Raw genomic sequence first — 26958 nt, forward strand, 5'->3', positions numbered from 1 at the left:
CTTTATAACAAAAAAAAAAAAAAAAAAAAACAGAGAGCACTTGTGCTTTTAATATACACAAAATGAGGCCATTGTAAAGCTATAAAACTATGGGGATCAAGTCTTCAGCAGCCTTCATGGTAATTTATTGACAGAGCCCCAGAAAAACGCTCTTGAGAAATGTTACTGTTGATTGTCCCGCTACCTCACAGTGACAAGGGATTTCTGCCTGCGATTACTTAACAAATGGACTTTGTTTTGTCATTTCTTATTTCTTATTTCAGTTCTTTTTACTTTTATTTATAGTTCCTATCATTCACACATCTCCAACAACAGTTAGTCGTCTCGTTTGTCGGTCTTTCATTTAACACTAATATGTTTGAAACTAATCAAAACACTAAAAATAGAAACAATGAGTGGGAATCCTAGAATGCAGTTTTCTCCAATACACTTCACTTTTATAAGTGATGTCAATCAAGTCTCCAGCTAACTTAAAGAACTAAAACTCCAACCTGAAACTGGTTTGAACTAAAGTATAGAAATCTCTAAGGTTTTCCACTCAATAAAATAAATCTTTCTTTATGCGGTAATTGAGTAACATTGCTGTGTTGTTCCGCCTTTGCACTAACTGAAGCGGTTTAGGATTATGCTGAGCGACTTACTAACGACGCTGAAAAACCAAGACGCTCAATGTAACCAAGGAGACGTGTCCTACCAAGCCCAACAGCTAAAACTCTCAATATCAGAAGCATTTTGGGACCACCCTCCAAGTTCCACTCTGAGGACCCCCTCTGCCCCCGGCCTGACATTACTTCGGATACGCCCCTGATTTACAGTAACTGTTTGCTTGGTGGAAAAAAAAAAAAAAAAAAAAACTTTTATAAACCAATATTGGAGCCTATTACTATGAATTAAAATCAAATATTTATTTGACATCTCCAGGCTTAATGCCACCGTATTGGGAGTGATTGTGTAATAATGAAATCATTAATAATACAGTAGCTGTCACCGAAACATCGGAGTGAACAAACGGCTCATTCAGAAGTCGCCGCTGTGCACGTGGGCTATTTTTGGATGTTCCACACAAGTCAAGATAACTGTACTTCACACATTTGAGAATGTATTTAGAAGTATTGATCACGTTTTTAATTATTGTCATCACTTTGACTAATTTAACCTTTATAATTGAGTTCTGAAGAAGATTTACTTCACCGTTCAGGCGGCTACAGATGTGACAGAGACAAATCTCTGGTAATATCCACCAAAATTAATGGCCCCTGTCAAAATAGCAACAAGTCACATGCAGCTTCAAGCTCTAATGAAGATTCAAGTCAACTGACACGGCCACGAACAGGATTTTGCTGCTGGCACAACGTGGTGGAAAGAAAAACTGGAATTGATAGATAAATCAAGAAGGACGTGACAGTTTAATTATTTTTTCCATATGCAGTTTGGACTGATTTAGATGAAGACACATTACTGTCACATCACAGCATATCTGGCTGGGGAGGATCATTATTTTTAGGAAATGATTAGATATTTTTTGTGTTGACATACTAATAAATCATCAATTACAGAATTATTTTAACTTGTTGAGGTTTAATTTCTATTGCAACAAAGTTACCTGAACTTCCATTGAAACCTTTTTTCGGCAACTCTTCATCGAGTAACTTATGCATTTCTGCCAGTTTCTGTCAAACAAATATTACACTGACTTTAGTCATTTAATCTATGATGCATTGAACTTGAATATCTCATAAATAAATTGAATAAACTGTGTTTAACAAAGTATTGCACTAAAAAAAAAACCCTGAAGAAAACATACCCAAGGATTTTAGTCAGTTATACCATTTTGAAATATATTTTCAAGAGACAGTTTGACACAATTTGTCATAAATGAAACAAAGATGTTTTAAACGCACTGAAAATGCTCCACCTAAAGCCTGTTCCTGTTCAGCTAATTTCTAATGACACTGCGATCATTCACATTACTGAGGACGGTAATTAGCGGACCCAGATAATAAATCCCCTGTGTTTATTTTAGGTTTGATCAGCGTGTCGTAATCTCCCCATATTAAATGAGGGGTTTCTTAAACTGCGGGCTGCACACCCTGCAGCAAGAGGAAACAGGAGGATGAAAAGTCTCACATTAACCCTTTATCGGTTAATCGACCAATCGGGAACTGGACTTCCTGTTTTCCCCAAATATTGAGACATTCATCAAAGGAGGCATGGAAAACCCGTTACGTGACATGTTGAAAGACGTGCTGTTTGTGTGGGACTTTTAGAATTACTAATAGAGTGTCACACTTCTGCAATAGACTCCAAATATATACTGATGGAAATACAGCTGTGCTGTGGAAAAGCAACTGATTGATGCATTTATTTTGAAAATCTGATCAAATATAAATAATCATTACACCATATTTGATCCATAAAATAAGTGAGACCTTAGTGAAATGTTTAACAACTGAAATCTGTATGTGTCAACAAAATATTTGAACCTACAGAAACATTTATGATACATAAAGTGCAGGAAATTGTACATTTATAATATTGTTGGTAAAATGTGACTTTTGAAATACCTTCAATAAGTCTCTCTAGTTGAAATTTTCCTCTTTGGAGCCGAGGGTTTTTAATATCACATCCATCAACAAACTCATCCAAAAACTCAAAGCCCGATGGAGAAGATGCACTGATGATAACTCCTGTCCCTTTTCTAGGAAAGATGTGAAGAGAACAAAAGACACGTGTGTCCGGTTAAGCAGCCGTCATTCAGCACCACCACGGCTCATTTTAACCAAGCCATCCACCCCATGCATGGACATCTGTCTGTCAAGGATGGAGCTGAGAAAGATGGAAACGACGGCTGTTATTTAATATGTGCCAAAGCACACAGTGAATATGAGGGAGGTGAGCTCCCACACAGGAGAGACGGGAGGCGGGGGGGTGGAGTGGGGTGGGGGGGGGGGGGGGGTTTAGAGGAACTGGCCAAGGAGCGGCCCATCCAGAATCAACATTACTTCAAACATGAGGTCATCTAAACATCTGTCTACAACATGTCCGCCGGGAGTTCAATCAAAGCTCTGCTGAAACGTGTACAATTGTTTCTGGAAATAAATATTAGGCCTAATTCGGCTGTGATTGGTGCAACCACTCAGGAACCCAGGAGGGAAAAAAATGTCTCATTGCTAACTGCAGTGTCAGTCAGTGGATAACCCCCCCCAACACACACACACACACACACTCTATTTAATTACCCCTCTCTCTCCTCTTTTCTTCCTCTCATTCATTTGGTACAAGTGGCTTTATTTGTTCTTTCCCCACTGATTTCAGGTTCACTGTTTAAAACCAATTGAATCAAAGGGTGTGCGGTGCGGCCTGATGGAGGCTCTGACAGTCTGGATGGAGAGCTGCGGTAATCACACGCCGGGCGTCTGTCTCATGTCGTCACAGTCCATTTGCTGGAGACGGATCGATTTACTCATGGAGTTTAAAAAAAAAAGCGCCTACCGAGGAAATAACAAAGGACTTAGAGAAAACATTACAGCAATGAGCATGTAACTGGATATTTTTTTTCTTTTTCTATTTTTAAGTTTATCCTACCCTAACATAGATATTTATGCATGTGCTTTTTAAACAACACAAAAAAAATTCATTTTCTCCTCTGAAATACTTTAAATTTATTTCACACTATTTAACCTAAATCTTGACATTGCACTTATAGATCACATCACCTCCCTTCTCCAAGTGACTGAAACCAAACTATTGAAAAGCTGCAACGTTCTTTTAAATGACATTGGGCGTGCAGATACCGCCCCCTTGTGGACAATATATAAAAAAACCTTCAAATACTGAATTAAGAAGCGTTTAGGCCAGAGTTACCAAACACATTTTAGATCAGGGATCACAGATCGATGTAATCTTGAGTGGGCCAAAGCAGTAACAGTGTTATAATAACTTTTGAATTTAATCTTTAAGTTTTCCTTGTGGAGCACAGACAAGAAAATGTCAACATTTTCATTAAACCAAATGATTACAACAGAAAATGACGGCAGCATCACCAATATCTCAGCTCCGGTCTCAGTATTAAGAAATTTGTTAAGAAACTCAATGTTTTGTTTGAAATTTGTAAAAATTTGCTTGGCGGTTTGGCAGGGCCGGATTGGAGACTCTTGAGCGCCAGTTTTGGCATTCAAGCCTCATGTTTGACACCCCTGGGTTAAGCAGCGATGAATGCAGTCCTACATAGAAATACGGTAAAAGGAGTTGACTTACAAAGCCCAGATGGAAAAAGGGTGTATTGTTGAGCACTTTAGACTCATAGTGAGAAGGAATCCAGGTTGTGTATGGTGGCCTTTCCATGTGGAGTTTGCACAGTATTCCTCTCAAAAACACATTTCGTTCTGAATTGATCCCTCTAATTTCACAGGCGTGTATAAAACAGTGCATTGTATAAACAAAAGGTTTCATCTATTAAAACAAAAACAAACAAAAAAAAACAAACCAATAGCTCATGTTAGTGGATTCTCATGGGCCAAAGAGGTCTAAAAAAATCAGCGAAGGTTGGAAATGTGGAAGGAAATGTGCATGAGGGAGTTCATTTCTTCTCTTTTTCAGAGTCTGCTGAGCCAAGACGATCCCGTTACATATTGGAGGGGTTTTGACATGCATAGTCAAGAATCACTGAAAAGGAAAAACTTCCAACAGAAAAACTGGAACAAAGTAATATTTGCTGATTGTGTTTTGTGGACAGAACCGGCAATGAAAATTGTAAAATTCCCAAAAATCAGCATCCATCCCTCAGCCAGTCCACTCAACCAAGAGTGTCTGCTGATCAGAAAAGAAGAAAATGAGTTTACAATCCACGCTCACAGAAACATGGAGTCCAGCCAGAGCAGCGACTTCTCAAAAGAGTCTAAAAAAGCTTCTTCCAGCACAGAACAAAAAAGGAAAAAACCACGATCAGATTACACGACAGAGCTCCCAACGCAGCTTTCACCACTTAAATCACAATCGACTTAAGCCCTGTGACCGGGTTGTACATAAATTATCACTGGTCTCTCTCCATCCTTGTTAACAGTGAATCAAACAGTGGAAAGGGGCTCTGGTTAGTGAGGCGGACGCGAGGAGGAACACCGAGGACATTCTGCTCGAGTAAAACCCCGTCATCCTCCGCGAGGACAGACGAGAGCCGCTCGGCTTCAGGACCGGGGCTGATGACAGCAGGCTGTCGGTCTCAAGAGGCTCGTGAAGGGTCAGCAGCAAAAGACAGGCAGTCAGACTACATAAGGCACCGTCGTCTTCTTCTTCTTTTTTTTTTTAAGAATTCATAATTAGGGGACATTTCAGTGGAACAGAACTCAAAAAGTCAAGCCAGGTCAAAAAAAGGTTCTTGTTCAGGTTATTATTATCTGCTCCATTTCTGAGGTCTCTCTTGGCTCACTTGGCCACAAATGACCAAAAAATGAAAAGAATTAAAAGCGAGTAATGCGCTGGAGAGGGTGATTTAAATCGTGTAACTCCGCAAACACAAAGTGACGGTTTGGTACAAACACAAGTTGTTTCGAGATACTTTTCACATCGTGTGATCTTCAGGGAAATAATGTTTTTACCGTAAACTTCAATACCATAAAAGGAGGCTTGGTGAAAATTTTGCTGCAACGTGAACTATTAAAGGAAGTTCAGAGACAAATTAACTTCAGGCACATGTTTTTGAACAGTGGGAGGAAACTGGAGCTCCTAAAGAAAACCCACACATGGGGAGAACATGCAAACCCGACACAGAAAACCTTCCTAAATGGACTCAAACCAGGAATATTCTCACTGTGAGGCACAAGTGAACACTGCACCACCTTTAATTCCTTGAGTTGGTCACAGTCTCGTTAACTAGCCATAAATGTTTAAGCTACTAATATCTGTATTTAAAATACAGCAACACAAAAACTAAAAGATCTCATTTAGATGCATGTACATTTAGGGCGGTCTGATTCAGTCATGGTTAAGCTATAACTTATCTGGAAGTGAAATAATGGTGTGAAAGTCTTATTTTGATCTTTTTAAGTCACTTTACAGCAGACATGCAGCCCGTTCATAGTTATGACTGTTAGTCTCATAATAATTATCAGTTATCAGTCACCAAATGTAGAGCCATTTAAAACATGTCATACTACAATCATGGAAAATAACTGATCCATCGTCATTAAACTGAAGTGCAGTTGCAAGTTATTCCATATAAAAATTTCACTGATATTTACATATTTTCATTCATTTCTTGCTAATTAAAGAGAACAATTTATAAAATAAAGACCATGAAAAGACATAGGAATAATAATAATAATAAAAAAAAAGCAGCTGCAGCATGCAGACAGCTCTCACACCAGTAAGCTAATGTTTATTCAGGGCGGACAGTGCATCACTGACAGCGAGGACTCTGGTTAATGTTACTTCGACGGGGTTATCTGTTCCTGCGGTAAACGAGAATTCGGTGAAATAGTAACAGCTGAGAAAACAAAAGCTTTTGACCGTGCTGAAGCTAAAATTCAGCTTGGTGGGGAGAACGGAGAGACAGCAGCTCTGCAACACAGCAAACTACCAGAGACGTTCAGTAAAAGCGATATTTTTGTTGTTGGAGTTGAATATTTACTGCCTGGCCAAGTGTGTGTCATCGTGTGATGCCTGATGATTTAGCTGAAGAACGCCCTTCAGTGTGAACCAAGTCAGTGAAACAAGCACGTCAACAACAGCCAACATGAGGAAAGCGTTTCGCCGTCCTTATTGTGTGCAGATGTTGGTTTGTTCACTAGAAAAAAAGAAAAATAAACCTGACACCATACAGACTCAATCTGCACTTGTTCCCACAAACATTTAAATATACAGCGAGATTCAAGAAATCTCATGGGAGATTTTTTTTTTTTTTTCAAGTGTATGGCACTAATGAGTAATTGTTGAAAATATAGGAATGATTTAGAAAGAAAAAGTTCTGCAATGATTACTGTAGTTTTAGTAATAATTAAAGTTTAATCTAAACATTTCTTTGTTTTTAAATATGCACAAACTTTCCACATTTACTAAACTTCGATGCTTTTCACTGCAGTCTCTTTCAGTTGTTGGCTTTACGGTTCAGTCCCTTCAGTTTGCTCTTCAGCAGGCAAAATTATCTCCGAGGCTGAAGGCCGACGACCTTCCAGTGCTAACACATTTTAGTTCAGGGGTCGCACACAGTCCAGTTTCATCCCGAGCGGACCACACCGGCAAAATAATGCCATAAGAACCTTTAAACTTAAACTTATACGGCAGATCTGTCAACCACATCTTCACATACTTTTGCTCATAAGAAAAGCAGACGGGTTCAGACAAAAGGTGCATCTAAATTCCTGAATCCTGTCTCATGTTGATAAACCCGAATGTTCGCCGAAAGCTAAAATAAAGGCACCGCCTTCACCTTTCCACTACTTTTGGAAGAAAGTGGACATGAATGCACTTCTTTAACAAAATGAGGATTCTGGTAAATCATTGTATGTATTGTAATCATGGTGAAGTGTTAATGGTGAACCGTCACTTTTCTCTGTTACACTGCAAGTGCCCCTCACAAGATATTTTGCATTTCATAGAATGAAATTAATCGTGTTTCTCTGGAACACAGATTGCACATATAATGCATTTGCGAAGTGGGAAAGGTAAATATTTCTCAAACGGAGCAAACCCGCATCATTTCAATTCAACGTGCAGGTTGAAGCACTTCATTGGCTACACCTGAAACTAATGTAGTGTAAACACTAGCCGAGCACTAACTCACAACACTACACACCTGATTAAAAACTCGACATCTGTGAGGGCATACTGCAGAACTGCTACGTTTTGTTTGGGTTTTTTGGTACTACTGAAATACACAATGGCACAAATAAGTTGCATATTGCTATTGATGGAAAACGATGAAGTTGGGGAATTTCCACTTTGTTGTGAGGAAAAGTCAGAACTGACATGGCATCATTCAACAGCAGCAGTGTTTCCACATGAGAAATAACAGTCTTCATCAGTCCAACCTGCATTTTTTTTTTTTGCCGTTGTTGCCGTTTTCCTAAAGCAACGAAATTACATCCATCCATAATATTGACTTCACAGTCGTCATGGCATCGTGTGCCGACTGTTATTGGTGTTGACAGCACTGTTTGTCATTTTGTCTACAGATTTTCGTGTGGCTGACGCGTAGTTTGTTTTTGTCGTGTCAACACAGTTCCGAAGTGGGAATTCCCCTTCAGCTAGGTAATGTCTTTGCTTTTCAGCATCACACATAATAATCATCTATTTGACTTGCTTTGCTTTACAAATAAATGATATTGGTCACTTTTTTTATACTTATGCATGTTCAATACAGGACTCAGGTGGCATCATAGTTATAGCAAGGTATCGTTATAGATAGATTCTGTGTTTCGCTTTCTTTCTGAAGCTGTTGACATTCTTTATGTGTTCAGACATGTATAGATGTAATCTTTGCTTGTTAAACCAACTGGAATGTATCAACTGAATATTAGAAAAACGTTATAGTAAACCTTTTTTCTGATAAAAGTTAACTTCTAAGATCTACCACAAGTCAATACAGCATCCAACATTAGGGAGGCCGTTTGGTTTTGCTGCAAGTCAGGAGTTGTCACTCCTCTGCTTTGTTTTGGCAATGACAGCTTGGAAGCATGTCTGTCAGGTGAAAATAATGATCAGGGTTTACAGTGGGAACAGTGCGTTCTGTGGTTCTGTCAAACTGCTAACAAAGAGCAAACCGTCAAGATGATTCACCTCTGAGGACTTCCTGTTTGAACCCGCAGGCACTTCTTCATGTGGATCAGTGTGGAGCCAAACGCCCGATTAGCGGAAAGAGTATCTTCAATTCCAGTCTGCACTTTGGCCCTTTCTGTGTGGAGTTTGCATGGTATTCCTCTCAGCTTAAGTCAAACTGGTCTAAAATAGAGAAGGCACACAGGATTCATAAAGTCTTTATCAACAATCTACAGTAACTGGTTTGTACTGTGTGCTGAAGCAAAACTAAGGTGACGTTTGTCAAAGGCAGGATACACCCAGAACATCACAAGACAAACAGAAGGACCAACAGTCACACGCACTCTGAATTTGGGCGGAAAAAAATGTCAAGAGGAAAACCTGAACTTGCGCAGACACAACATGCGAGCCAAAGAGAGAACAATCAGGAGAAAAGAAATGAAGCAGTGACATGCTGACCCAGGTGTGACCTTGAGGTGTTTTAATAAGATAAGATAAGATAAGACTTTATTGATCCCACGATGGGGAAATTTCACTGTTACAGCAGCCAAAGAAGAAGTACCACAGTCGCAAATAAATATCAACAAATAGAAAAACAAGAACACAAAGTGCAAAAAAGTTTGCAGGCAAGCATTTCACACATTGTGCAGGCAACACCGTGCATATCCTTAGCACCAGAAACAGGAGGATGGGGCATGCGCCACAGCCCATACTCTATACTACTCTACCCTGGCCAGAATATCATGAACACGTTCACATAACGCCAGAACAGACCTAGAAAATGAGGACAGGAACTCTTTTCACTGTTTAAAAAGGAAGGGCAGCAGTGAAATAGAAGCTGGAGAATCAAACTTGTGCTTGGAGGTTGAACATCCATCATATCTGTGACAAATAAAGTGCTACATTCCAAACAGGAAGCATGATAACTTTCTCAAGACAGATTTTATGGATGCTGCTTCACATTCCACTGGGTAAGTGAACCTAACCAAGTGACTAGAAAACAAATACTTCCAGTTCATCTCTGAGCACTGTGCCTGATCATTAAAAAAAAAAAAAAGATATTCAGTGACTTTCATTGTACAAATTATTAAATGCAGTTAAAGTAATTTTAAATACTCTTGACTGTCACTAAGCAGTATTCTATTTACTTTAATAAGTTTCCCTTTTTATTTCAATAATTTTACTCTTATTTGGGCACAAGTTACACTTTATATAGTCAAAATTATTTGGCCACACTGATTATTTTCTGAGTTAAGTGACTTCAACGAACGTTTGTGCCGTTAGTATTTTAAAACAAACACAAAAAGACATTTCTATTCCAACATGACTGTGTCCCACTGCATAAAACAAATCCTTAAAGGTACGCTTCGATAAGTCTCTGGATAAATTGGACTGGCCTGCATGTTGCCCTGACCTCAACAACCCCATCGGGCGCGCAACTGGAGCAGGCATGGCGAGCCAGGCCTTCTCTTCCACCATCATTGCCTGACCTCAGAAATGGGTACAAATTACCACAGAAACACTAAAAAACATCTTGTGGAAACCCTTTCAAGAAGAGAGGAAGCTGACATAGCTGCATAAAGACTTCACTTTCAGAGCACATTTTCACCGATTCAGCAGTGTCACAGCACTTCACACTGAAAGTCCGCCCCACACACACACGTTTGTACTTATATCGTTGTGAGGACACTCATTGACATAATGCATTTCCTAGCCCCTTACCCTAACCCTAACCATCAAAAATAAATGCCTAACCCTAACCTACACCCTAAACCTAACCTAAACCCAGTTATAACCCTAAATCAAAAACCAAGTCTTAACCCTCAAAAAGGTCAAAAAGGGCCTGTCGAAAAGTGAGGACCGGCAAAAATGTCCTCACTCTGTTGGTGAAAAACAAATTTTGGTCCTTACTTTTGGGTATGTACAAGAACACACACGCACACACCTCTCTTAAAGTGTATGGATTCGAGTACGACATCAATATGTAATATTCTTACAGTGTGCGCTACTTTTAATTTATTTGATGAGGATTTTTATAGTCAATTTTTTTTATGACAGTGGAGCCCTGCTATATATTTGTATGTTTCCAAAGTATGTAATAAGTTTAAATGCTTCTTTGTGTAGTTTGATATTTTTTATACAAAAGGATGTATCTGAGTATCTGAGTAACAATGAACTTGTCTAAAGGTTTATGACACAGTTTGTGTAGAAAGCTTCAACTCAGAATTAATATAGAAAATAACTGGTGAGGAATTGGCAAAAGTGTTACATGTTATTTCTAAAAACTGTCCCCTGGCTGATGTTTTTTTTCTTCCTTTTTTGTTTCACATTTCACCATTTTTATCATGTCACGTGATTCCAATCCATAAGCTTTTTTTATGCGTTACATTTCAAACCATGACTAGTAGTCAAAGTGATATGCAGCAATTCACATATAAAGTCTTTGTTTGTCATGAAGTGGGACATTATATTGGTATTCTATCGAATTAAAAACTAAGAACATTTAATAATAAGAACATTTAAAAAAAAAAACTTACAAAAAGGATCTCATTTAAAAAAAAAAAGCTGAAAACAGAATAACCATGGCATAATACATCTCAGCTGGTTGGTGGAGATGGTTTAATCAGGTTTAGTAAAGTTATCACTGAAAATAGTAAATAAAGAGTTTCTCCAGACAGTTGAGCAGAAAGGTAGTGTTGAGAATTCTTTTAGCATTATATGAATAACTTCAAATTATTTTTAGAAAGAAATTATTGTAAGCAGCAAAAGAACCCGAGAGTAAACTATAAAGCAGGATGACTTAACACATTTTTCTTGCATGAAAGAGCAGCAAAGCAGATAAGCATAAACTCTCCAGACTCGGCCTGCCACTTTGAGTTTACTGCTCTGCGCATGCGCACAGCTGACGTCGTTGTTGACGTCCGGCACGCGTGCAGGGTGAGAACTATCTTGGGCGCACATGCACTTTTATCTTTGGCTCGCTCAAAAAAACCAAATATCCCACGGACTGTGACTACTTTTCGACTCGTCACGGATGTGCGTGAACAAGCAGAAACAGGCGGAGGCAGCCGTGCGGGAGAAAAGCTCAGCGGAGGCGCCGCTTTTACGCCACTTGTGCAATAGGTAACGCGGAGCCATGTTACATTCATTCGGTCGCATGGCATGAACACAGTCTGAAAAGTTGCGTAACGCGACTTGTTTCCTTTAAAAAAAAGAAAAGAAGAAGTCAAAGTTCAATTAATGAGACTCACCCGCGGATCCACCGGCGATAATCTGGTGGGAGGCTTCCCGGAGGATCCCGCGCGGCTTCGCGTTGCTCATGATTTATTTCCTCGGCGTCTTCCAAAAAAAAAAACAAAACAAAAAAAAAGTTTCTGGAAAAAGCGCACACACGTTACAACCTGTCCACGCAGCGGAGCAGCCGCGTTACGGCAGACTCGAGGTGATGTTTCTTGTGTTTTTTTGGAGCAGACCTGTTTCCCCCGCCGCGTCCTGACGCTGAAGCCGTCGCGTGTCCCGCGTCTCGTGCCGGCGCCGCTGCAGTCAGCTGCTGGAGCGTCGCACTGATATCTCTCCGCGTGCTGCAGGCTGCTAATGTGGAATCAATTACCAGAACCCGAGCGCTCAAATAAAACGTTCCTCTCCGCGTCTCCCGCTGCCTCGGCGAAGTGAATTATTAAACCGTTTGGAAGCAGTGATCAGCTAAAAAAAAAAAAAAAAGAACAATCGGTGTGATAGTTATGATTCATGACAATCAAAACAAAAGTTGGATTCATTCCAAGAAAAAGTACTTTTAAACTTGAGTAAAACTAATGGGCGTTAATACATTATCAGTTTTTATACACCAAGATTTTACTTTTCCTCAGGGAGACACTGAGCCCACAAATATAGAATAAAATTGAATAGAATAAAGAAATAAATCCTTTATTATCATTTCAATTTTGAAATCACAAAGAAATCAGGCTGATGCATTCATCAAAGCAGTGAGGTAGGAATGTGCAAAGTTGACACTGAAATAGAAGAAAAACAATCCAAGTTTCAAAACAAGGCGGAACCTTGGAAAATTTAAAAAAAGGAGAAAATGACATTTCATTAAAATTACTGGTATTTTTGCTTAAATTGTCCCCAGCTGTAAGTAATGATACTATTTGAAAATAGTCAAGTAAAACTATACAAAGTGCTTATCAAGCATTACTTTTTAACTATAACAAAGCTAATTTTACAATACAACTGTCACTTCTGCGTGACTTTTCATTTATTGCTTTGCAGTGTGGAGATAAAAGTGCCTCAATCACAAGTAAGAAATCATTCAAGCAGACGTACAGTGTGCTCTACTCAAAAGTTGCTTTAGAACAAATATTCAGTTCAGTTTGCCTGTACAAACAACACGTTTCTCACGTGAAGGACACAAGGATCTAAAGGTTTGAGTGTTAGATCAAATTGTTGTCATTTGGAAGAGTATTTATTGTTTTCATATAATATGTGCTTCATTCATATTAGAAATGCGTCCACAGAGGATTAAATGATGTACTTGATTTGAGATGACCGTGTTGTATTTTTCGCTATGTCAATAAAATAGAATTGAATTATTATAAGATTTAGGAGAGCGACCCCATTCTACCATTTTTGAGCTCGTATATGTTTGCAGTTATATTCCTGGTACATATTTTCTGAGGAATTTGGATGCAGTCCTCTCATACAGGGGAGTAATGATGGAAATTATGATATTAAGTGTGACTTGTTGCATTGGCAGGTGAATCGCCTCCAGGTTCCAACGTGAGTTTCAAAGCCTCGTTTTCCATACGTCCATCCGAGGTGTTGGGTGGATTAGGTCATGCATTCCTCTGGAGTGTGTGATGAGGTTGATTTTTTTTTTTAGTTATAAGTCCATCTATATGTGGTAGCTATTATCATGGTAAATTGGAAACATTTTATGAGTCAACTGGGAGGATTTAAACTCTTTGAGTGAGATCACCATGAAACACAATAGGTGTGTGACTCAGCTTTTGTCTGAGCTGTGCCTTTATTTTGGAGTTTGCATGTTTTTTCCATTTCCTGTGGGTGTTCCTCCCACGGTCCAAAAACAGGGCTGCATGGTGGTCCAAACAAGTGAGTGAAATTGGGGACTATAACTGTATTTATTACAAACTGTATCATCATTGCATAATGGATTGAATGTAACAGTTTCCACTATTGAACAGAAAAACACTTTTTTTCCACATAATTGTAAATAAATTCAGGCAGCAAATGGTCATTTGTAACCATACTGTTTCTGCACATAGCATGATGCCTCCCATTCCTCCCAGAGGAAATCACACAGGAGGTCCTGAAGCGAGACCAAAAAGCTCACGATTTATGTTTGAACGTGCACACATATCCTTCAATATGCACCATATTCTAGGTAAATACTGCCTTTCAAGTCTCACGCAACTTACATAATGATACAGGCAGCCATAAAATCGCTACAAGGTTTTACTGTGAGGGCACCAAAATGTTAATTTGTATCACCACACTGGGATCTTTGACTTTAAATTTGGTATGATTTAAACGCGCATAAACCTCGCAGCCGTACTGCAACATGGAAAAACGCTGAACTTATTTTCTTTTCTGATGGGAAATGAAGGCACGCAGAAGTTCAGCACTGAGCCTTATAATGAGTATTTCATTTTGTATGGGAGCAGCGCGGGAACAACGGGAGCTTCAGACAAGCCATAAAAACCAGGGATTTACAGCACATATTTGGCAGGAAAACGCAATTACCACTTTGACCCCCCTGGATAAGAAAAAGCTGAACTGCTTCCCCCGTTTAAACCTCGGCTCCAGTGAAACGTGTACACCAGGACGCCTGTGTACAGGCAGCACAGGGGGCACCTATGGAGTTTATGGACAGATTGAATGAGGGAAGGTTTTTAGTGACACAAAAAAAAAAAACAAAAAATGCGTCTTTCTATATTCCACAAGGTGCTTTGACTGAAATATGAATTTTATTACTGTTGCATGAACCCTCTGTTTCCCTAAATAATTACAAAGCAGTTTTTGGCAGGATAATTTGCTGTAACGCATACAATGCAACCAGTGTGGCAGAGATAAAGTAGATACAACATTAAATGTATTCTACCAGCTTTAGGCATGGAAACTCAATCTGGTTGAATACTTAATAAAATTAGTGTCTTATAAATATATTCAGAAAGTTAAAACAGAGTCAGCACAGGATTGTAGCAGTTATTTTTATTACCACTCATACAGTACAGAAAGACACCATCTTCACAACATTCAGAAGACATTTTAGTACACTAACCAAACATACTCTGCTCTTAAATTACTCTGCTACACAAAGGAAACATGATCGCTGTGGGAAACTTTTCCTTTCAAGCCAAGAAGTTAAAGAGAAAATAAATAACTAATAATAAGAACATGAGGAAGACAGTGGTTTATCCAAAACAAGTTCAAGTCTTTGGAGTATTCCGGTAGCTCTGATAAACAGTGTCCTCTCCTTTGATTGATCATCTGATTCTGAATATATGTGGCTCCTCGGCGTCTTTCAGGAGAAATGCGTAATTAGAGAACATCAGAACATTCACATACAGTATATCTTACAGGATATGTCTCATTGTTTGTTGCGTACCTCCGTAACAGCAGATCTGAGAGAGATTGTTGTCATGTTCAGCCAGAAGCTGCACCGTACCTCATCACTGATCACAATCAGATGAATTCAGTAATTCTTTTCTAAAGATAACATTATTTACGACAAACATCAGGCCACCACAGTAGAAATCTGTTTTCCCATTTTAATACACATTAACTAACATTTCGACCACTGACAGGTGAATGGGACGACACCGACCATCCCTTTAGTATGGCTGTTGGGTTTTACATGGGAAAGGTCAGCGGTCAGTATCAATAATGATCAAAAGAAGTAAAAGGTACACAATATTCATGTAGTGTTGGTGAATTAATACCTTTAACATAAAACAATCTGTTTATAGTCACTTCAATAATCTGAGTGTGTCAGTGTGCTTGTAAACAGGTTATCTCTCACACTATAATTAACCACATTATAACATCAAATGTGACAATAAATGATCAAATTCAGCCACTGATGGGTTTTAAAATATATAGTAAAAATACTCCTTAAAATATTTGTATTTTGCAGATTTAAAAGAATTACAGGTACATCTAAAAACTACAGAATAAAAAAGTTATTTATTTCCCTATCATTAAATTTAAACAGTCCTGAGATGCATCTGCAGTCTGAAAACGTTTCTACTGTGGGGATCAGAATGCTTTCATATCAGTTATCTCTTTTCTACCTTCAGTCTTCGATCGATTTAATCAGATTGCTAGATTTGTCAGTGATCTCAATCTGAAGATGACAATCCTCCCACGTTTTTCCATCATTATTAGAGAAATAAGTGGCAAATATTCTGTCAAAGCCTCTGCTTTATGTGAAAAAGTGTCATTGAGTTTCATTAAAAAAAATTCACATGCTTATGTATTCTTGGGCAAATTTAAAAAAAACCCTTTCAACAATTAGCTCAGCTAACTGCAAAATAAAAAAAAACAAAAATTTTATAGATTTCAGCAATTTCATTTCCAACTTGCTGTTAAAAAACAAAATCCTAGGTAAAAACAACCATAAGATTTAATCTAATAATCAAAATAATGGTTAGTTCTGGTCCTATAGTAGAATATTATTAGATTGGAATAATAATATAATAATAAAATCTACAAATCTCTGCTTTGACGCGCCTCGTCTGTCCTTGTAAATGGGCAGTACCTCTTCAACAGATCCAAACTCTGGTACCTTGTCAGATAATTTACCGGTGAACAGTTAAGAGTGACGCACAGCCTGAAAATTTGAAAGTTTGTGAATGAAAGGAAAGAGTGGCGAATAATCCCAAAAATAATTAGATTGAACAGAAAAGTTCCCCCACAAAACAGCCGAGATTAAATAAATAGTCCAACAAGACTGATCCTCATGTCTGTAAATCTAAATCTTCATATTAGAAAAAAAAAAAAAAAAGGTGAAAAAGATGTGAGTACCTGTTTTTGTAAAACTGAGTTCCGGATGAAAGTCAAAGTAACTCCTGCCTTGCTCGTGGTCACTCGCGACGTTCACAGTAGCGTGGGGCCTTTGGTGGTGTAGTTCATGGTGGGGAAATGCCTGCTGTCCACGTCCCAGTGTCCGAGGGGCTGGAGGGAGGCCGGCGGGAGGCCGGCGGGGTTCCAGTGGTTGATGTAGCTGGCCATGAGCAGCGTCAGCTCCAGGATCTGAGCAGGAAAAACCAACGGTGAGCACCGACATACGACCCTCTCACAGCCTTCACACCAAAAGCCACTTCGCCAAACAAAGAAATGCTATTTTATGGAAATTATGCACAAAAAAATAAGGAGAGTCTTGGTTGTAAAAGCGCTTCTTGGCAAAAAATATGAAACCAGTGGAAACAGCAACTTATTCCCCTTAAGGACATGCATGAGCAGCTGAGCCGAGTCGGTGCCACTGGTGTAAGATTAACTGCTGTGAAGCATTGCTGCAATGAAGGAAACCAAAACGAGCAAAACAAATTTGCAAACTCAAACACCTCCACTTGTGTGTAGTTTATGTAGCACCACAAATCAATGGAAGGTGCTCTGCAAGAATTTGAAAATGCACTAAAATGAAAAATAAACATGTCAATGTTGGTAAAAAACTAAAAACTGCAGCTACTTTTGTTTAAAAATGAAGGTCCAGAGTGATTTTTCCTGCACGTTTTAATGCACATTTACCACCATTTTATCTTTTGGTGTCAAATGTCTCGTCATTTGTCCAGCGCTTGGGGATATTTCTCTAATTCTAGATCTAAAACTTGATACAAGAAGGTAAAACAAGGCTTGCAGATTGTTACTCTGATTAATATGAAGTTTCTCCAGTGTTTAATATACAAACAGCACAATGTCAATCAAATCTGGAAGATGATCCTCCAATAAAGTATTTTTCTGCTTTAAGCATAAAACCGACTATCGCTTTAACAGACGTTTCATTTTTGAGGTCCTGGAAGCGTTGTTTGCGGAAAATGTGAAAACTTGAGAAACCCAGCAGACTTGTGATTAAGAATTAGGTTTCGCCCATGAACAGCAGCGATATGAGCTCTGCGCTCAGGATCGGTCGGGTTTCCTCACATTAAATCAGAGCAGCAGCCTGTTTTCCTCGTTAGCTTTCAGTTGTGTGAAAACTACCACCGAAATATGACTAGGTGCTCACTTTTACTGAGTTTTTAAATAATTGTATTTTTTATTGCAATAATAAAGTATGTAAAATTGACTTGTTCAAGCAACATTGTTCATTGAACAATACTGAACCACATTCAGTTGTATTTGTCAATATGGATATAACAGTATTTCACATTGTTTCTGTTTTCATGCGGCACATTTTAACCATCTTCATGCATCATTATGCATCAATGAATCCACTCAAATTGCTTTGTGCTGAATAATAAAGTGGTTTTGCTTCCACTTGTGGCAGAGAGTAAACCTCAGTGTAAATTAGATTCTATCTTTTGAGACAACAGCAGCCAATAGGTTAGGAAAGCAGGTTATCAATAGGTTGACACTGTGGATCCCTGAACTTGACCTTTAACCCCAAACTACCAACCAGGAATAGTAAAAGTTAATATTTTAAATGATTACAAATGATTTAAAACATCTATTTTTCTTTCATTTTCAAACAAAAACTGCAGGGAGTCATCTCCAACATGCAGGAGGTCTGCATTAGGTCTGAATTAGAATATATAGAGAAAGATTAAGTTCATATTTCAAAGAAGTATTGCCTCTCCTTCATGTGTTTGGTCTTTCTGTATTCATGAGAGACAAAAAAACTGCTTTATCATGTCAGGATGAGTTGGAAGCTGCTGCTTTGTACAGTAGGTGTGAAAAAAAGGAAAATTATTATTTTGCTCCTAGATGTTCAAGGTGGTCAACATTTTCTGCAGAAAGTTTAGGAACCACTGCAATAGAGGATAACATGTTTTTCAAATTGGTGATTCCACATGCAAATCCTTTCATCTGCCATCTGGAAACTGCAAAAGCACCCCTACTTTGATATAAATAACACATTACATCACCTCGATAACAAAAAGCCTTGTAAAAAAGCTCACAGGTGGAGACAAACACAAAGTGTGCTCATTTGTGCCGGAACACTTCAGGTTCCTACCTTGGGTTTCGCCATGGCGAACACCAGCTTCTCCACGCTTTTCTTCCCGACGCCGGGCTCCCTTTGCTGGCTCGTGACCACCATGAAATCCTCCCGGCAGCCGCCGAAGGTAATCACAGACTGGTAAGAGTACGTGACCAGCGTGTGCTGCGGAACGAGAGCGTCGCCGGTGTGAAACAGTGCAGCGAAAACCGATACAAACAAGATTTTATTGGCGATCCCGTTATAGTGCATGGAAATCATTTGGGAAATCGTTTTTGGGGTTTTTTTTTTGTTTTTTTTTTTTTGTTTGAGGGGTAAATTGAGTGTGAAGGAGCATGACATAATTTCCAGCAACTTATTTTGACTTGCACTTTGTTTTTCTCCCTTTACTGTCTGGAGGAACACGAGCGAAGCGGCACGCCAGACCCAGAATCAAACGGATCAACATGGGCTACTGAAAATTACAGAGCTCATGTTTAACATGGTTTACACGCTGGAACGGCCGTCTGTCAGGGTCAGGCATGTCAAATCGGAGGCTGGCCATTATATTTTCCTCTGGATTTCAAGGTCTTTTGAAAAACACCACAAAATAAAAGTAATTCCAGACCAGCGGATGAGGGGAGCTGTGCAGCTGCGGCCTACATCCAGCTGAGCGCTGCAGCCGTGAAAAGCAGCTATAAAATGTCACAAATAATAGATTTTCAAAACTGCTGCCCATTTAGGAAAAAAAATAAACAGGATGTTTTTTTGGGTTTTGGTGCAACAGTGATGGTTCGTGATGACACAGTCAAAAAAAAAGAAAACACAGCTCACCATGGTGTAATCCAGCACACACAGTCCGTCCTCATTGACTGCCAGCCACACCTGGCTCTGCTCGACAGGAGAGGGAGGGACCGGCTGTGCACAGAGGAGACAAAGAGAAGCTTTACAGATGTAATCCGGCCAAGAAACATTGCATCTTCCTCACCGGGTCTTCTTCACCGCCTCAAACTGCTCCAGCCTTCTGGAGAAAACTTCACCCTTACCTTCGATTTAGGAAAATGAACTTATTTTACTGAATGAAGTATCTTTTAGGACATGAGCTCAACAGAAAAAAAGCCAAAACAAGCAATCTGCAAAATTTGATATTGTAAAAAAAGCATAAAAAAAAAAAAAAGATGTTGAATACACCAACTTTATTTCATTCCCTGTAGTTTAATATCAACTCTTAAGGCCTTTTATCGATTGTCTTTTCTTGTATTTATGGCTAGCGTCGCTCCAGTAACTCACTGGTAACCCATGTAGGGAATTTAAAGCAGGCATTCTGAAAAACGGCAGACACCTTTACCTTGGCCGTGAACAGCTTGGCTCCAAACAGAGGCCATTTCCGAGCCACCGTCAGGTAGATTCTCACACACTCGGATGCACTGCACCCACGCAGCATTGACCACTTAGTGGTTAGACGCTCTGTAAGATCCCTGAAATCACAAAAACCGCCAAGCTTTAAATCCATTTTGCAATGTTGTGGAATGAATCCGTGAAGAAAAAAAAACACGCAACTGGGTATGAAGCAAATATGATTGGCCTTGCTTGATGACATTTCACCACGTGTTGTGTGAAGTAATGTTTTAATAAGTGGAGTATGGACACGATATAGAACTGTTTTGGCAAGTTGACTTGTCAATCAGGTTACTGCTCAACCTTCATGTTAGACAAGTTGAAGCAAGTCTGTTCTGAATCTGTGTATTCATGCTTTTGTTTTACTTTTTAATGTACATATGTTCAAAATTACATTTCTTTTACATGCTTTATACATTATAAAACAATGGAAAAGTCCATTTCCCCCACAACTTCTTTAAATAGTCAACTTTTAATGTATTTGAAATTGTTATTACACACTAAGTGAATTACTTTTGTTTTCTTCTTCATAAATTTAGCTTAGAAATCAAGAAAATAGAAAATTGTGCGCCACAGCTTAACAAACTACAGGCAATAAATACCACAATTATAAGTTTTAAAAATGCAGGAAACTTTTCAGTTCATGTGTCTGTATCTCTTCATTCGACCAGGTTGGAGGAATCTCACAACAAAGTGAATCAGGTCAGCTCGACTGAACCATATTTTCAGTGAGCTCAGTTTTTTTTGATGAATCTACAAATATACAGATAAATATGCACAGTAAACCATTATCTTGTGAATTATTTGATTTTTTTGCCATTTTAATTCAGAAATATCTTGAGCAGTGGTGCATGTTCTACCTGAGCTGCTCGGAGCTGCAGTCCTGCTTGTAGCGTTTGGGATAGAAACGCTCTAAGACCTGCAGAAGAATCAGCTGAGATTTGGACTGAGGGGAGCCCGTCGGCGAGGAGGCGCCGGGCCGCTCCAGGTCGCCATGTTCCACCTAAAGAGACACAACCCCAAGACGTATGTGGGTTAGGAAGGTGGGGGAGTCGGGGAGGGGGGGTCCTGTGTTATCTGCTAAGCTCTCCAGACCTGAGCCATGAGGGCCGCCACCTCCAGAGCCAGCTCCTTGTTCACAGGGAAGTGACCTTGCTGAACCTCGTCGTTCACCTGGTACGCCAGCAGGAGGCGCTCTCGCTCCGTCTCCCCTTTCGCCTGACTTCTGAAGCAAAGTCTGCACAAACAGCACACAGGTCATAAACATCACGGCCTCTGCATAGAAAGTATCTCATCCTATCCTCAGACTATGTTTTATGGGGCGCTCTGATGTGGTTTTAAAACCCTGCCTCTCGACACGAGCTTCAAACTCATACCTGTTCTTGTACATCAGTCGAACGATCCGTGTTCCCTCGTTTTTCCCAGGATGCAGCTCCTTCAACGTCTGTTCCCACTTTGAAATAACATCACAGATCTGGCAAAGGGAAGAAAAGCTTTAAGTTTTTTTTCCTTTTGTGTTTCATCATGTCAGGCAGCAGCTTTATCTACAGGAAAAAAAGATATACTGTATAACGTGAACGTACTGTACTCCATATGAGCCAGAGAGGGTTTAAGAACTCTAGTTTGAAGTCTGTTTGAGCGCAAGAGAAGCACTTCAGTGACCGTCACGAAAAAAATGAGGCGGAAACAGCCCTCCGACCATGACTGAGTGGATTTTAATTCCAGATGAAAGCTGTGACAGGTCAGACTCTGCCCAGCTAAACAGTCCGGACACCCTCCGCTTGTCAGAGGAGTCTCAAGCTACCCACAAGTGATCCTTCAAACTATTAGGTAACACGAGACTTTTAATTTGGCAGGAAACATCCCAGAGCGCCAGAAACCTCAGTGGTGTGTAGCAGTTACTTTCTGCCGAGTGACCCGCAGAGCCTACCTTTGCAGACGGCTGCAGGCAGTGCTCCAAGTCTTTCCCAGACGGATCGTCAGTGAAGAGGGCGAAGCCAGTCAGCTGCGGCTTCCTGACAGCGATCCTCTGGTTCAGCGTGTTGAGGAACTCCTCCACCGTGGTGGAGCCGTCGAAACCCACCACCTGCACGGGGAAAGAAACAGGGACGCGTCTGACTCTCAATCACAGAAAACATCCAGAAACCGAGACGAGACCGATGCTGGCGCTACCTGGTAGGTGTTGTTCATGAAGTGAACCGGGATGCTGAACGGCAGGGAGTGGTGGTACGGGTTCCTCAGCAGGATGGACACGATCTCCATCCGGGAGGGTTTGGCCTCTCGCTCGCCGTTCTGCAGCGTTCGCTCCAGAGACCGCTGACAGTACACCGCGTATTTTCCCACTTCACTCCTGAAAGAAAAAAATGTATGTGAATCAAAACATGCAGGAAACATTAGGATCTTTTCAGGTGTGAAAACGAGGCTGGAGAGACGAACCTGGGCTCAGCGTTGAGCTGCAGGTACTGTCTCAGGTACCAGAGGAAGTGTTGTTGTGGGAGGAAAAGAGCCACACACAGAGATAACAGCTGCCAACACTGCAGAGAGAGACGGGAAAGGCAAAACTTATCAGCTGTGCGATTCCTGAAACAAACTACAATCTTTAATTTCCTGGTTTACAAATCGCCCTTGCTGCTTAAATCATTGACGCACTATATAACATGGGAAGCTTGAGCTATTGTGTTCCTGTCTGCCTCAAGAGAAGATTCAACAACAAAAACATAGGATGAAAATTACAAAACAAAATGTAGCACAACAGACAAACCTGCGTGAGCGAGTAATTGTGTGGCGTTCGGCGGTTGGTCTGCTTGATCAGCTGACAGTACATCTCATTCTGCAGCTCGGGGTGGGTCAGGCACACCTGCAAGGCATTCTGGGCCAGCGAAGTGTGGTAGTCGACCGATGGAGACTCGACCAGCACATTGATGAAGAGCTGACAAGACTGGAAAGAGTCAAAGACAGGTTTTTTTTAAGTTTTTTTAAGCTTAGACAGTCAATGTCAGGGAACAACCAACAGATGGAGCCACACACACACACATATAGGGAAATACAAATCTACTCCAGGAGCTCCACATAAGCAATACAATATGAATCAGCTTCACACTAATTGGCGACAATATTCATTTTTGAGAGAAACAAAAGAAGAAATTTCATTGCATGAGCTCAGCAAAAGTGTTCAGAGAGTAATGTGAGCTTCATTACTTTGTTCCCATTCACTGGGACGGCCGGAAACAAAGAGCCCATTTAACAGTTTCCATCAGTCTTGTCAGATTCATTATTACTTCAACGGCTTGAGAGACTTGAAAAGCATGTCACCTCCATTCAGTCTGTTTCAGTGTGTGTGTGTGATGATTTTTCTAAGGCTGGCTGGTCAAAAAAAAAAAAAAAAAAAAAAAAAAAAAAAAAAGATCTGATCCATTCAGCCTTCAATCTGAGCGGCCGGTGGGGCTGTGAAGCATGAATTAAGCAGCGAGGGGGCTTCTGGGTGGGCAACACCGAGGGCTAAAGGGTGGAACAGAGAGGAAAAAGATCTGCCATCTTCCTACAAGGTCTTTGTTCGGCTGTGATCCCATTCCTCCTCCTCCTCCTCCTCCTCCTCCTCCTCCTCCTCCTCCTCCTCCTCAGTCCTGCGTTTTCCATATTCACCGCTTCCCCTCTGAAGGCCCTGACCTCCCATGTCTCCTCCTGAAAAGGTCCGACTCTCACACTGGCTGCAAACCGCAGGAACGGTTAGCTTCAATCAGAGCAGATAATCAAGGCCATTATCTCTCTTCCACACTTTTGATGAGCGGGGCCCCTCAGCCCTAAGCCTTTGATCTGGTTTAGAGACAGGAGGGAAGAGAAAAGGAGGAGGGCCACAGAGCACATCCAGGAGTGTAGGGGGGGGGGGGGGGGGGGGGGGGGGCTGCAGCAGGGACAAACTGAAGTAGGGCGGATGATGCCTTGAACAGACCCTCACGGTGAGAAAAGGAGCGAGGGATTCAGATAAAAGGAAAGAAGGGGAATCAAACGTAAGTGGGCTGGAAGAAACAGAAGTGGACAGAGAGAGGCCGACCTTGAAAAGCTTGAGAGCCTCCGTCTGCAGCGCCTCGGAGGGCAGGGTGGTGAGAGGCGAGCGGAGACCCTCCTTACAGAAACTCAAGGCCTCGCTCTTCCACAACACGGATTCTGGGAAAACACAGGAGGGGACACACACACGCACATACACACATACACAAGTATATTTAAATCAGACCAAACACACACAGACAAACAGAGATTGAGTTTCAAGCTGCAGCGACTGAACTGCTGACAGAAATTCACACACTGTGCTCCGGTCGTAAACAACGTCTGCAGTGAGGATTAAACTCTTCAGACGACGAGGATCAGAATAACATGCAGCATGCTACCGGGTCAAGATGGATCCACTTATAGAGTCTCCGTCTTACAGTAAATTAGTCCGTTTCTCCAAATATTGATAAAATACTTCAAATTGAATACTTTTATTGTGGATATAATCTAAAAATGATTAAAATTGGTCTTGTATTCTTTTAAATGTGTCCCATATCGCTTCATAGAAAACAAAAGATTGACTAAGGATGAGTAATATAAAGATTTTCAAAGTGTGGGAGGATGAGCCCACGTTCTTGAACCGCGTTCTCTGTAAAATCTCACACCACACATTCTTCGTGACACATAAAGTAGTCACTTTCGGTGGAATGCTGGGTTTCTTAATGCTTTTCACACTGTGAAAGATCATCAACAGCTGCTGGGATTCATATGGTGACCATATTCTGATCTCTAAAAGAGAAAAGATGAGACTTGAAATGATACTCAACAACACAGTGCTGTGCCGTTCTGTGCAAAACATCACTTAATTGAAACACACACTTAATATGTCTCTTAAAAACAATGAAAACTATGAATTTATAGAATCGCTGCAGATTCCCAGCACATGATATGAATATCAGACATGTCCAGACAAAAGAGGACGTTAGGTACAACATGCAGAGTTTTTTTGTCAACCTACTGATACAAAACGTGGACTCTCACCTGGGTCTCCCTCAGCATCCAGCAGTTTGCCAATGAGCTGCTCATATTCTGTGCCCACTTTAAAGTTTGCGCTGCTGCCGGCCGCCACAGTCAAGTGATACAACCACGTATCCTGTTCCAGCAAAAAACAGGAATCAATTGTTGAGTGGATCTGAAGGAGTAGTCGAGCAGCACTCTGGGGATTCTCTCTACCTTCTCCTGCTTGGTGCCGATCAGCAGGTACGTGGGACTCTGGTCTCTCGGCTGGACCACCAGGGTGCAGTGGGACGAGAGGAAGCCTCGACTGCCCGCCTCGTAGTCCTCGTCCGAGTCACAGGAGCGGTCCACCTCCTGGACGGACGCCTCGCGGATCTGGAGCTGACCCAGGGGGAGCTGAAACAAACACAGTGCTCCACAATGAACTGAAAGAAAACGGACTGCATTCAAAACCTACATTTCATCTATTTGTAAAGCACAAAACAAAGCGAAGCTGGAGGAAAAGGAAGCTTGTTTTATGTACCTTGTCCTCTTGGTTGCGAAAGTAGTAGAAAACCTTTCCCACTAAAGAACACCACACTAGTTTGGAGTGTCCATGTTTGACCTGAAATAGAAACAAACATTGAATCATTTAAAACAGAAGAAGCATTTCACTTTTTTTTTTTTTTTTTAAATAACACATCTCTAGGAATTTGTACTTCTGTCCAATGACTGCTTGGAAACGGCTGATTTATGCCAAATGAGAGCACACCGACTCCCCTGCATTCATCTCCACTGGGGATGCAGCTGCACATGATAATTATACTTCTTTCAGACACCTCTTCAAGAGAGTTTGAGAAATATGAAAGGAGCAGTGATGTCAGTGGACGACGCCTTCCAGACTGGGGCAGCTGCGCGTCCTATAAAAGAGGTCGCCGGGGTCAACCGAGCTGTGAAAGGCGGCGCATCCCCGCAACTGAACCGCCGTCGAGAACTGAACCGCCGTCGAGTCGTAACCAGATCAAAGCTCGCTCACGGGGAGAGAGACATCGGGAGGGGTGTTTGGGAGAGAACGTGAGCTCTGTCATCTCAGCTCCAGACTGTCAGTCATCCGCCGGAGAGCCATCACACACACACACACACACACACACACACACACACACACACACACACACACACACACACACACACACACACACGCCTATCAGATGGCGGAGCGTCTGGTTTTTACCAGAAGACAGATGGGTCTCAGCAGCAGGCAGACTAAAAGACAAGACCAGAAGAAGATGGAAGGAGAGCAGGACTGGAGGCTTCAGCATTCCAGCGGCTCCAGTTTTGTGGCCACGTCTAAACCTGAACAAGGTTTTGAAAATATTTCTCTGACTCTCAACAGGAAGATGCTCGAGAAAAAAGAAAAATAGTCAAGCTCACTCTCTTATTGCTCACAATCAGCTCAGCTGGTAGAAAGACTGTTGCAGGGATTACATAATACAGATGTAAAGGATAAAGTCAGTTCTTGAATTTTTAGTAGGAAAAAAAGGAAGGAAATAAAGTCAGAATATTTAAAACTTCTTTCTTTTTCTTGGTGAAGTTTGACCTTTTAAAAGATATTAAATTAAATGTCCATCTAGTCATATTTCTATCCATCCTTCTATTGCCTTTTCCAAGATAGCAGA

General features: G+C 40.7%; 2 protein-coding genes across 2 annotated transcripts in view; both read right to left on the reverse strand.

Annotated features, from left to right (window-relative positions):
* The window catches only part of slc25a21 (solute carrier family 25 member 21), a 91860-nt gene extending 79468 nt beyond the window's left edge, over window positions 1-12392 (reverse strand). Inside the window, exons 1-2 of the mRNA XM_030117408.1 lie at window positions 12225-12392; window positions 12003-12090 (exon numbers count right to left, since the gene is read on the reverse strand). Coding sequence (XP_029973268.1) covers window positions 12003-12072 — 70 coding nt within the window. The 5' untranslated portion in view covers window positions 12073-12090; window positions 12225-12392. The remainder of the gene's footprint in view (window positions 1-12002; window positions 12091-12224) is intronic.
* A 2573-nt stretch (window positions 12393-14965) lies between these two features.
* plekhh1 (pleckstrin homology domain containing, family H (with MyTH4 domain) member 1) overlaps window positions 14966-26958 on the reverse strand; it is a 34780-nt gene continuing 22787 nt past the window's right edge. The window contains exons 16-30 of the mRNA XM_030117438.1: window positions 25827-25907; window positions 25520-25699; window positions 25328-25439; window positions 24351-24463; window positions 23061-23237; window positions 22736-22833; window positions 22472-22649; window positions 22230-22385; window positions 21676-21773; window positions 21395-21536; window positions 21160-21302; window positions 20250-20379; window positions 19736-19819; window positions 18941-19087; window positions 14966-17022 (exon numbers count right to left, since the gene is read on the reverse strand). Coding sequence (XP_029973298.1) covers window positions 16867-17022; window positions 18941-19087; window positions 19736-19819; window positions 20250-20379; window positions 21160-21302; window positions 21395-21536; window positions 21676-21773; window positions 22230-22385; window positions 22472-22649; window positions 22736-22833; window positions 23061-23237; window positions 24351-24463; window positions 25328-25439; window positions 25520-25699; window positions 25827-25907 — 1995 coding nt within the window. The 3' untranslated portion in view covers window positions 14966-16866. The remainder of the gene's footprint in view (window positions 17023-18940; window positions 19088-19735; window positions 19820-20249; window positions 20380-21159; window positions 21303-21394; window positions 21537-21675; window positions 21774-22229; window positions 22386-22471; window positions 22650-22735; window positions 22834-23060; window positions 23238-24350; window positions 24464-25327; window positions 25440-25519; window positions 25700-25826; window positions 25908-26958) is intronic.

The sequence above is a fragment of the Salarias fasciatus genome, chromosome 19 (assembly GCF_902148845.1).
Source record: "Salarias fasciatus chromosome 19, fSalaFa1.1, whole genome shotgun sequence".
NCBI classification, from domain to species: Eukaryota; Metazoa; Chordata; class Actinopteri; order Blenniiformes; family Blenniidae; genus Salarias; species Salarias fasciatus.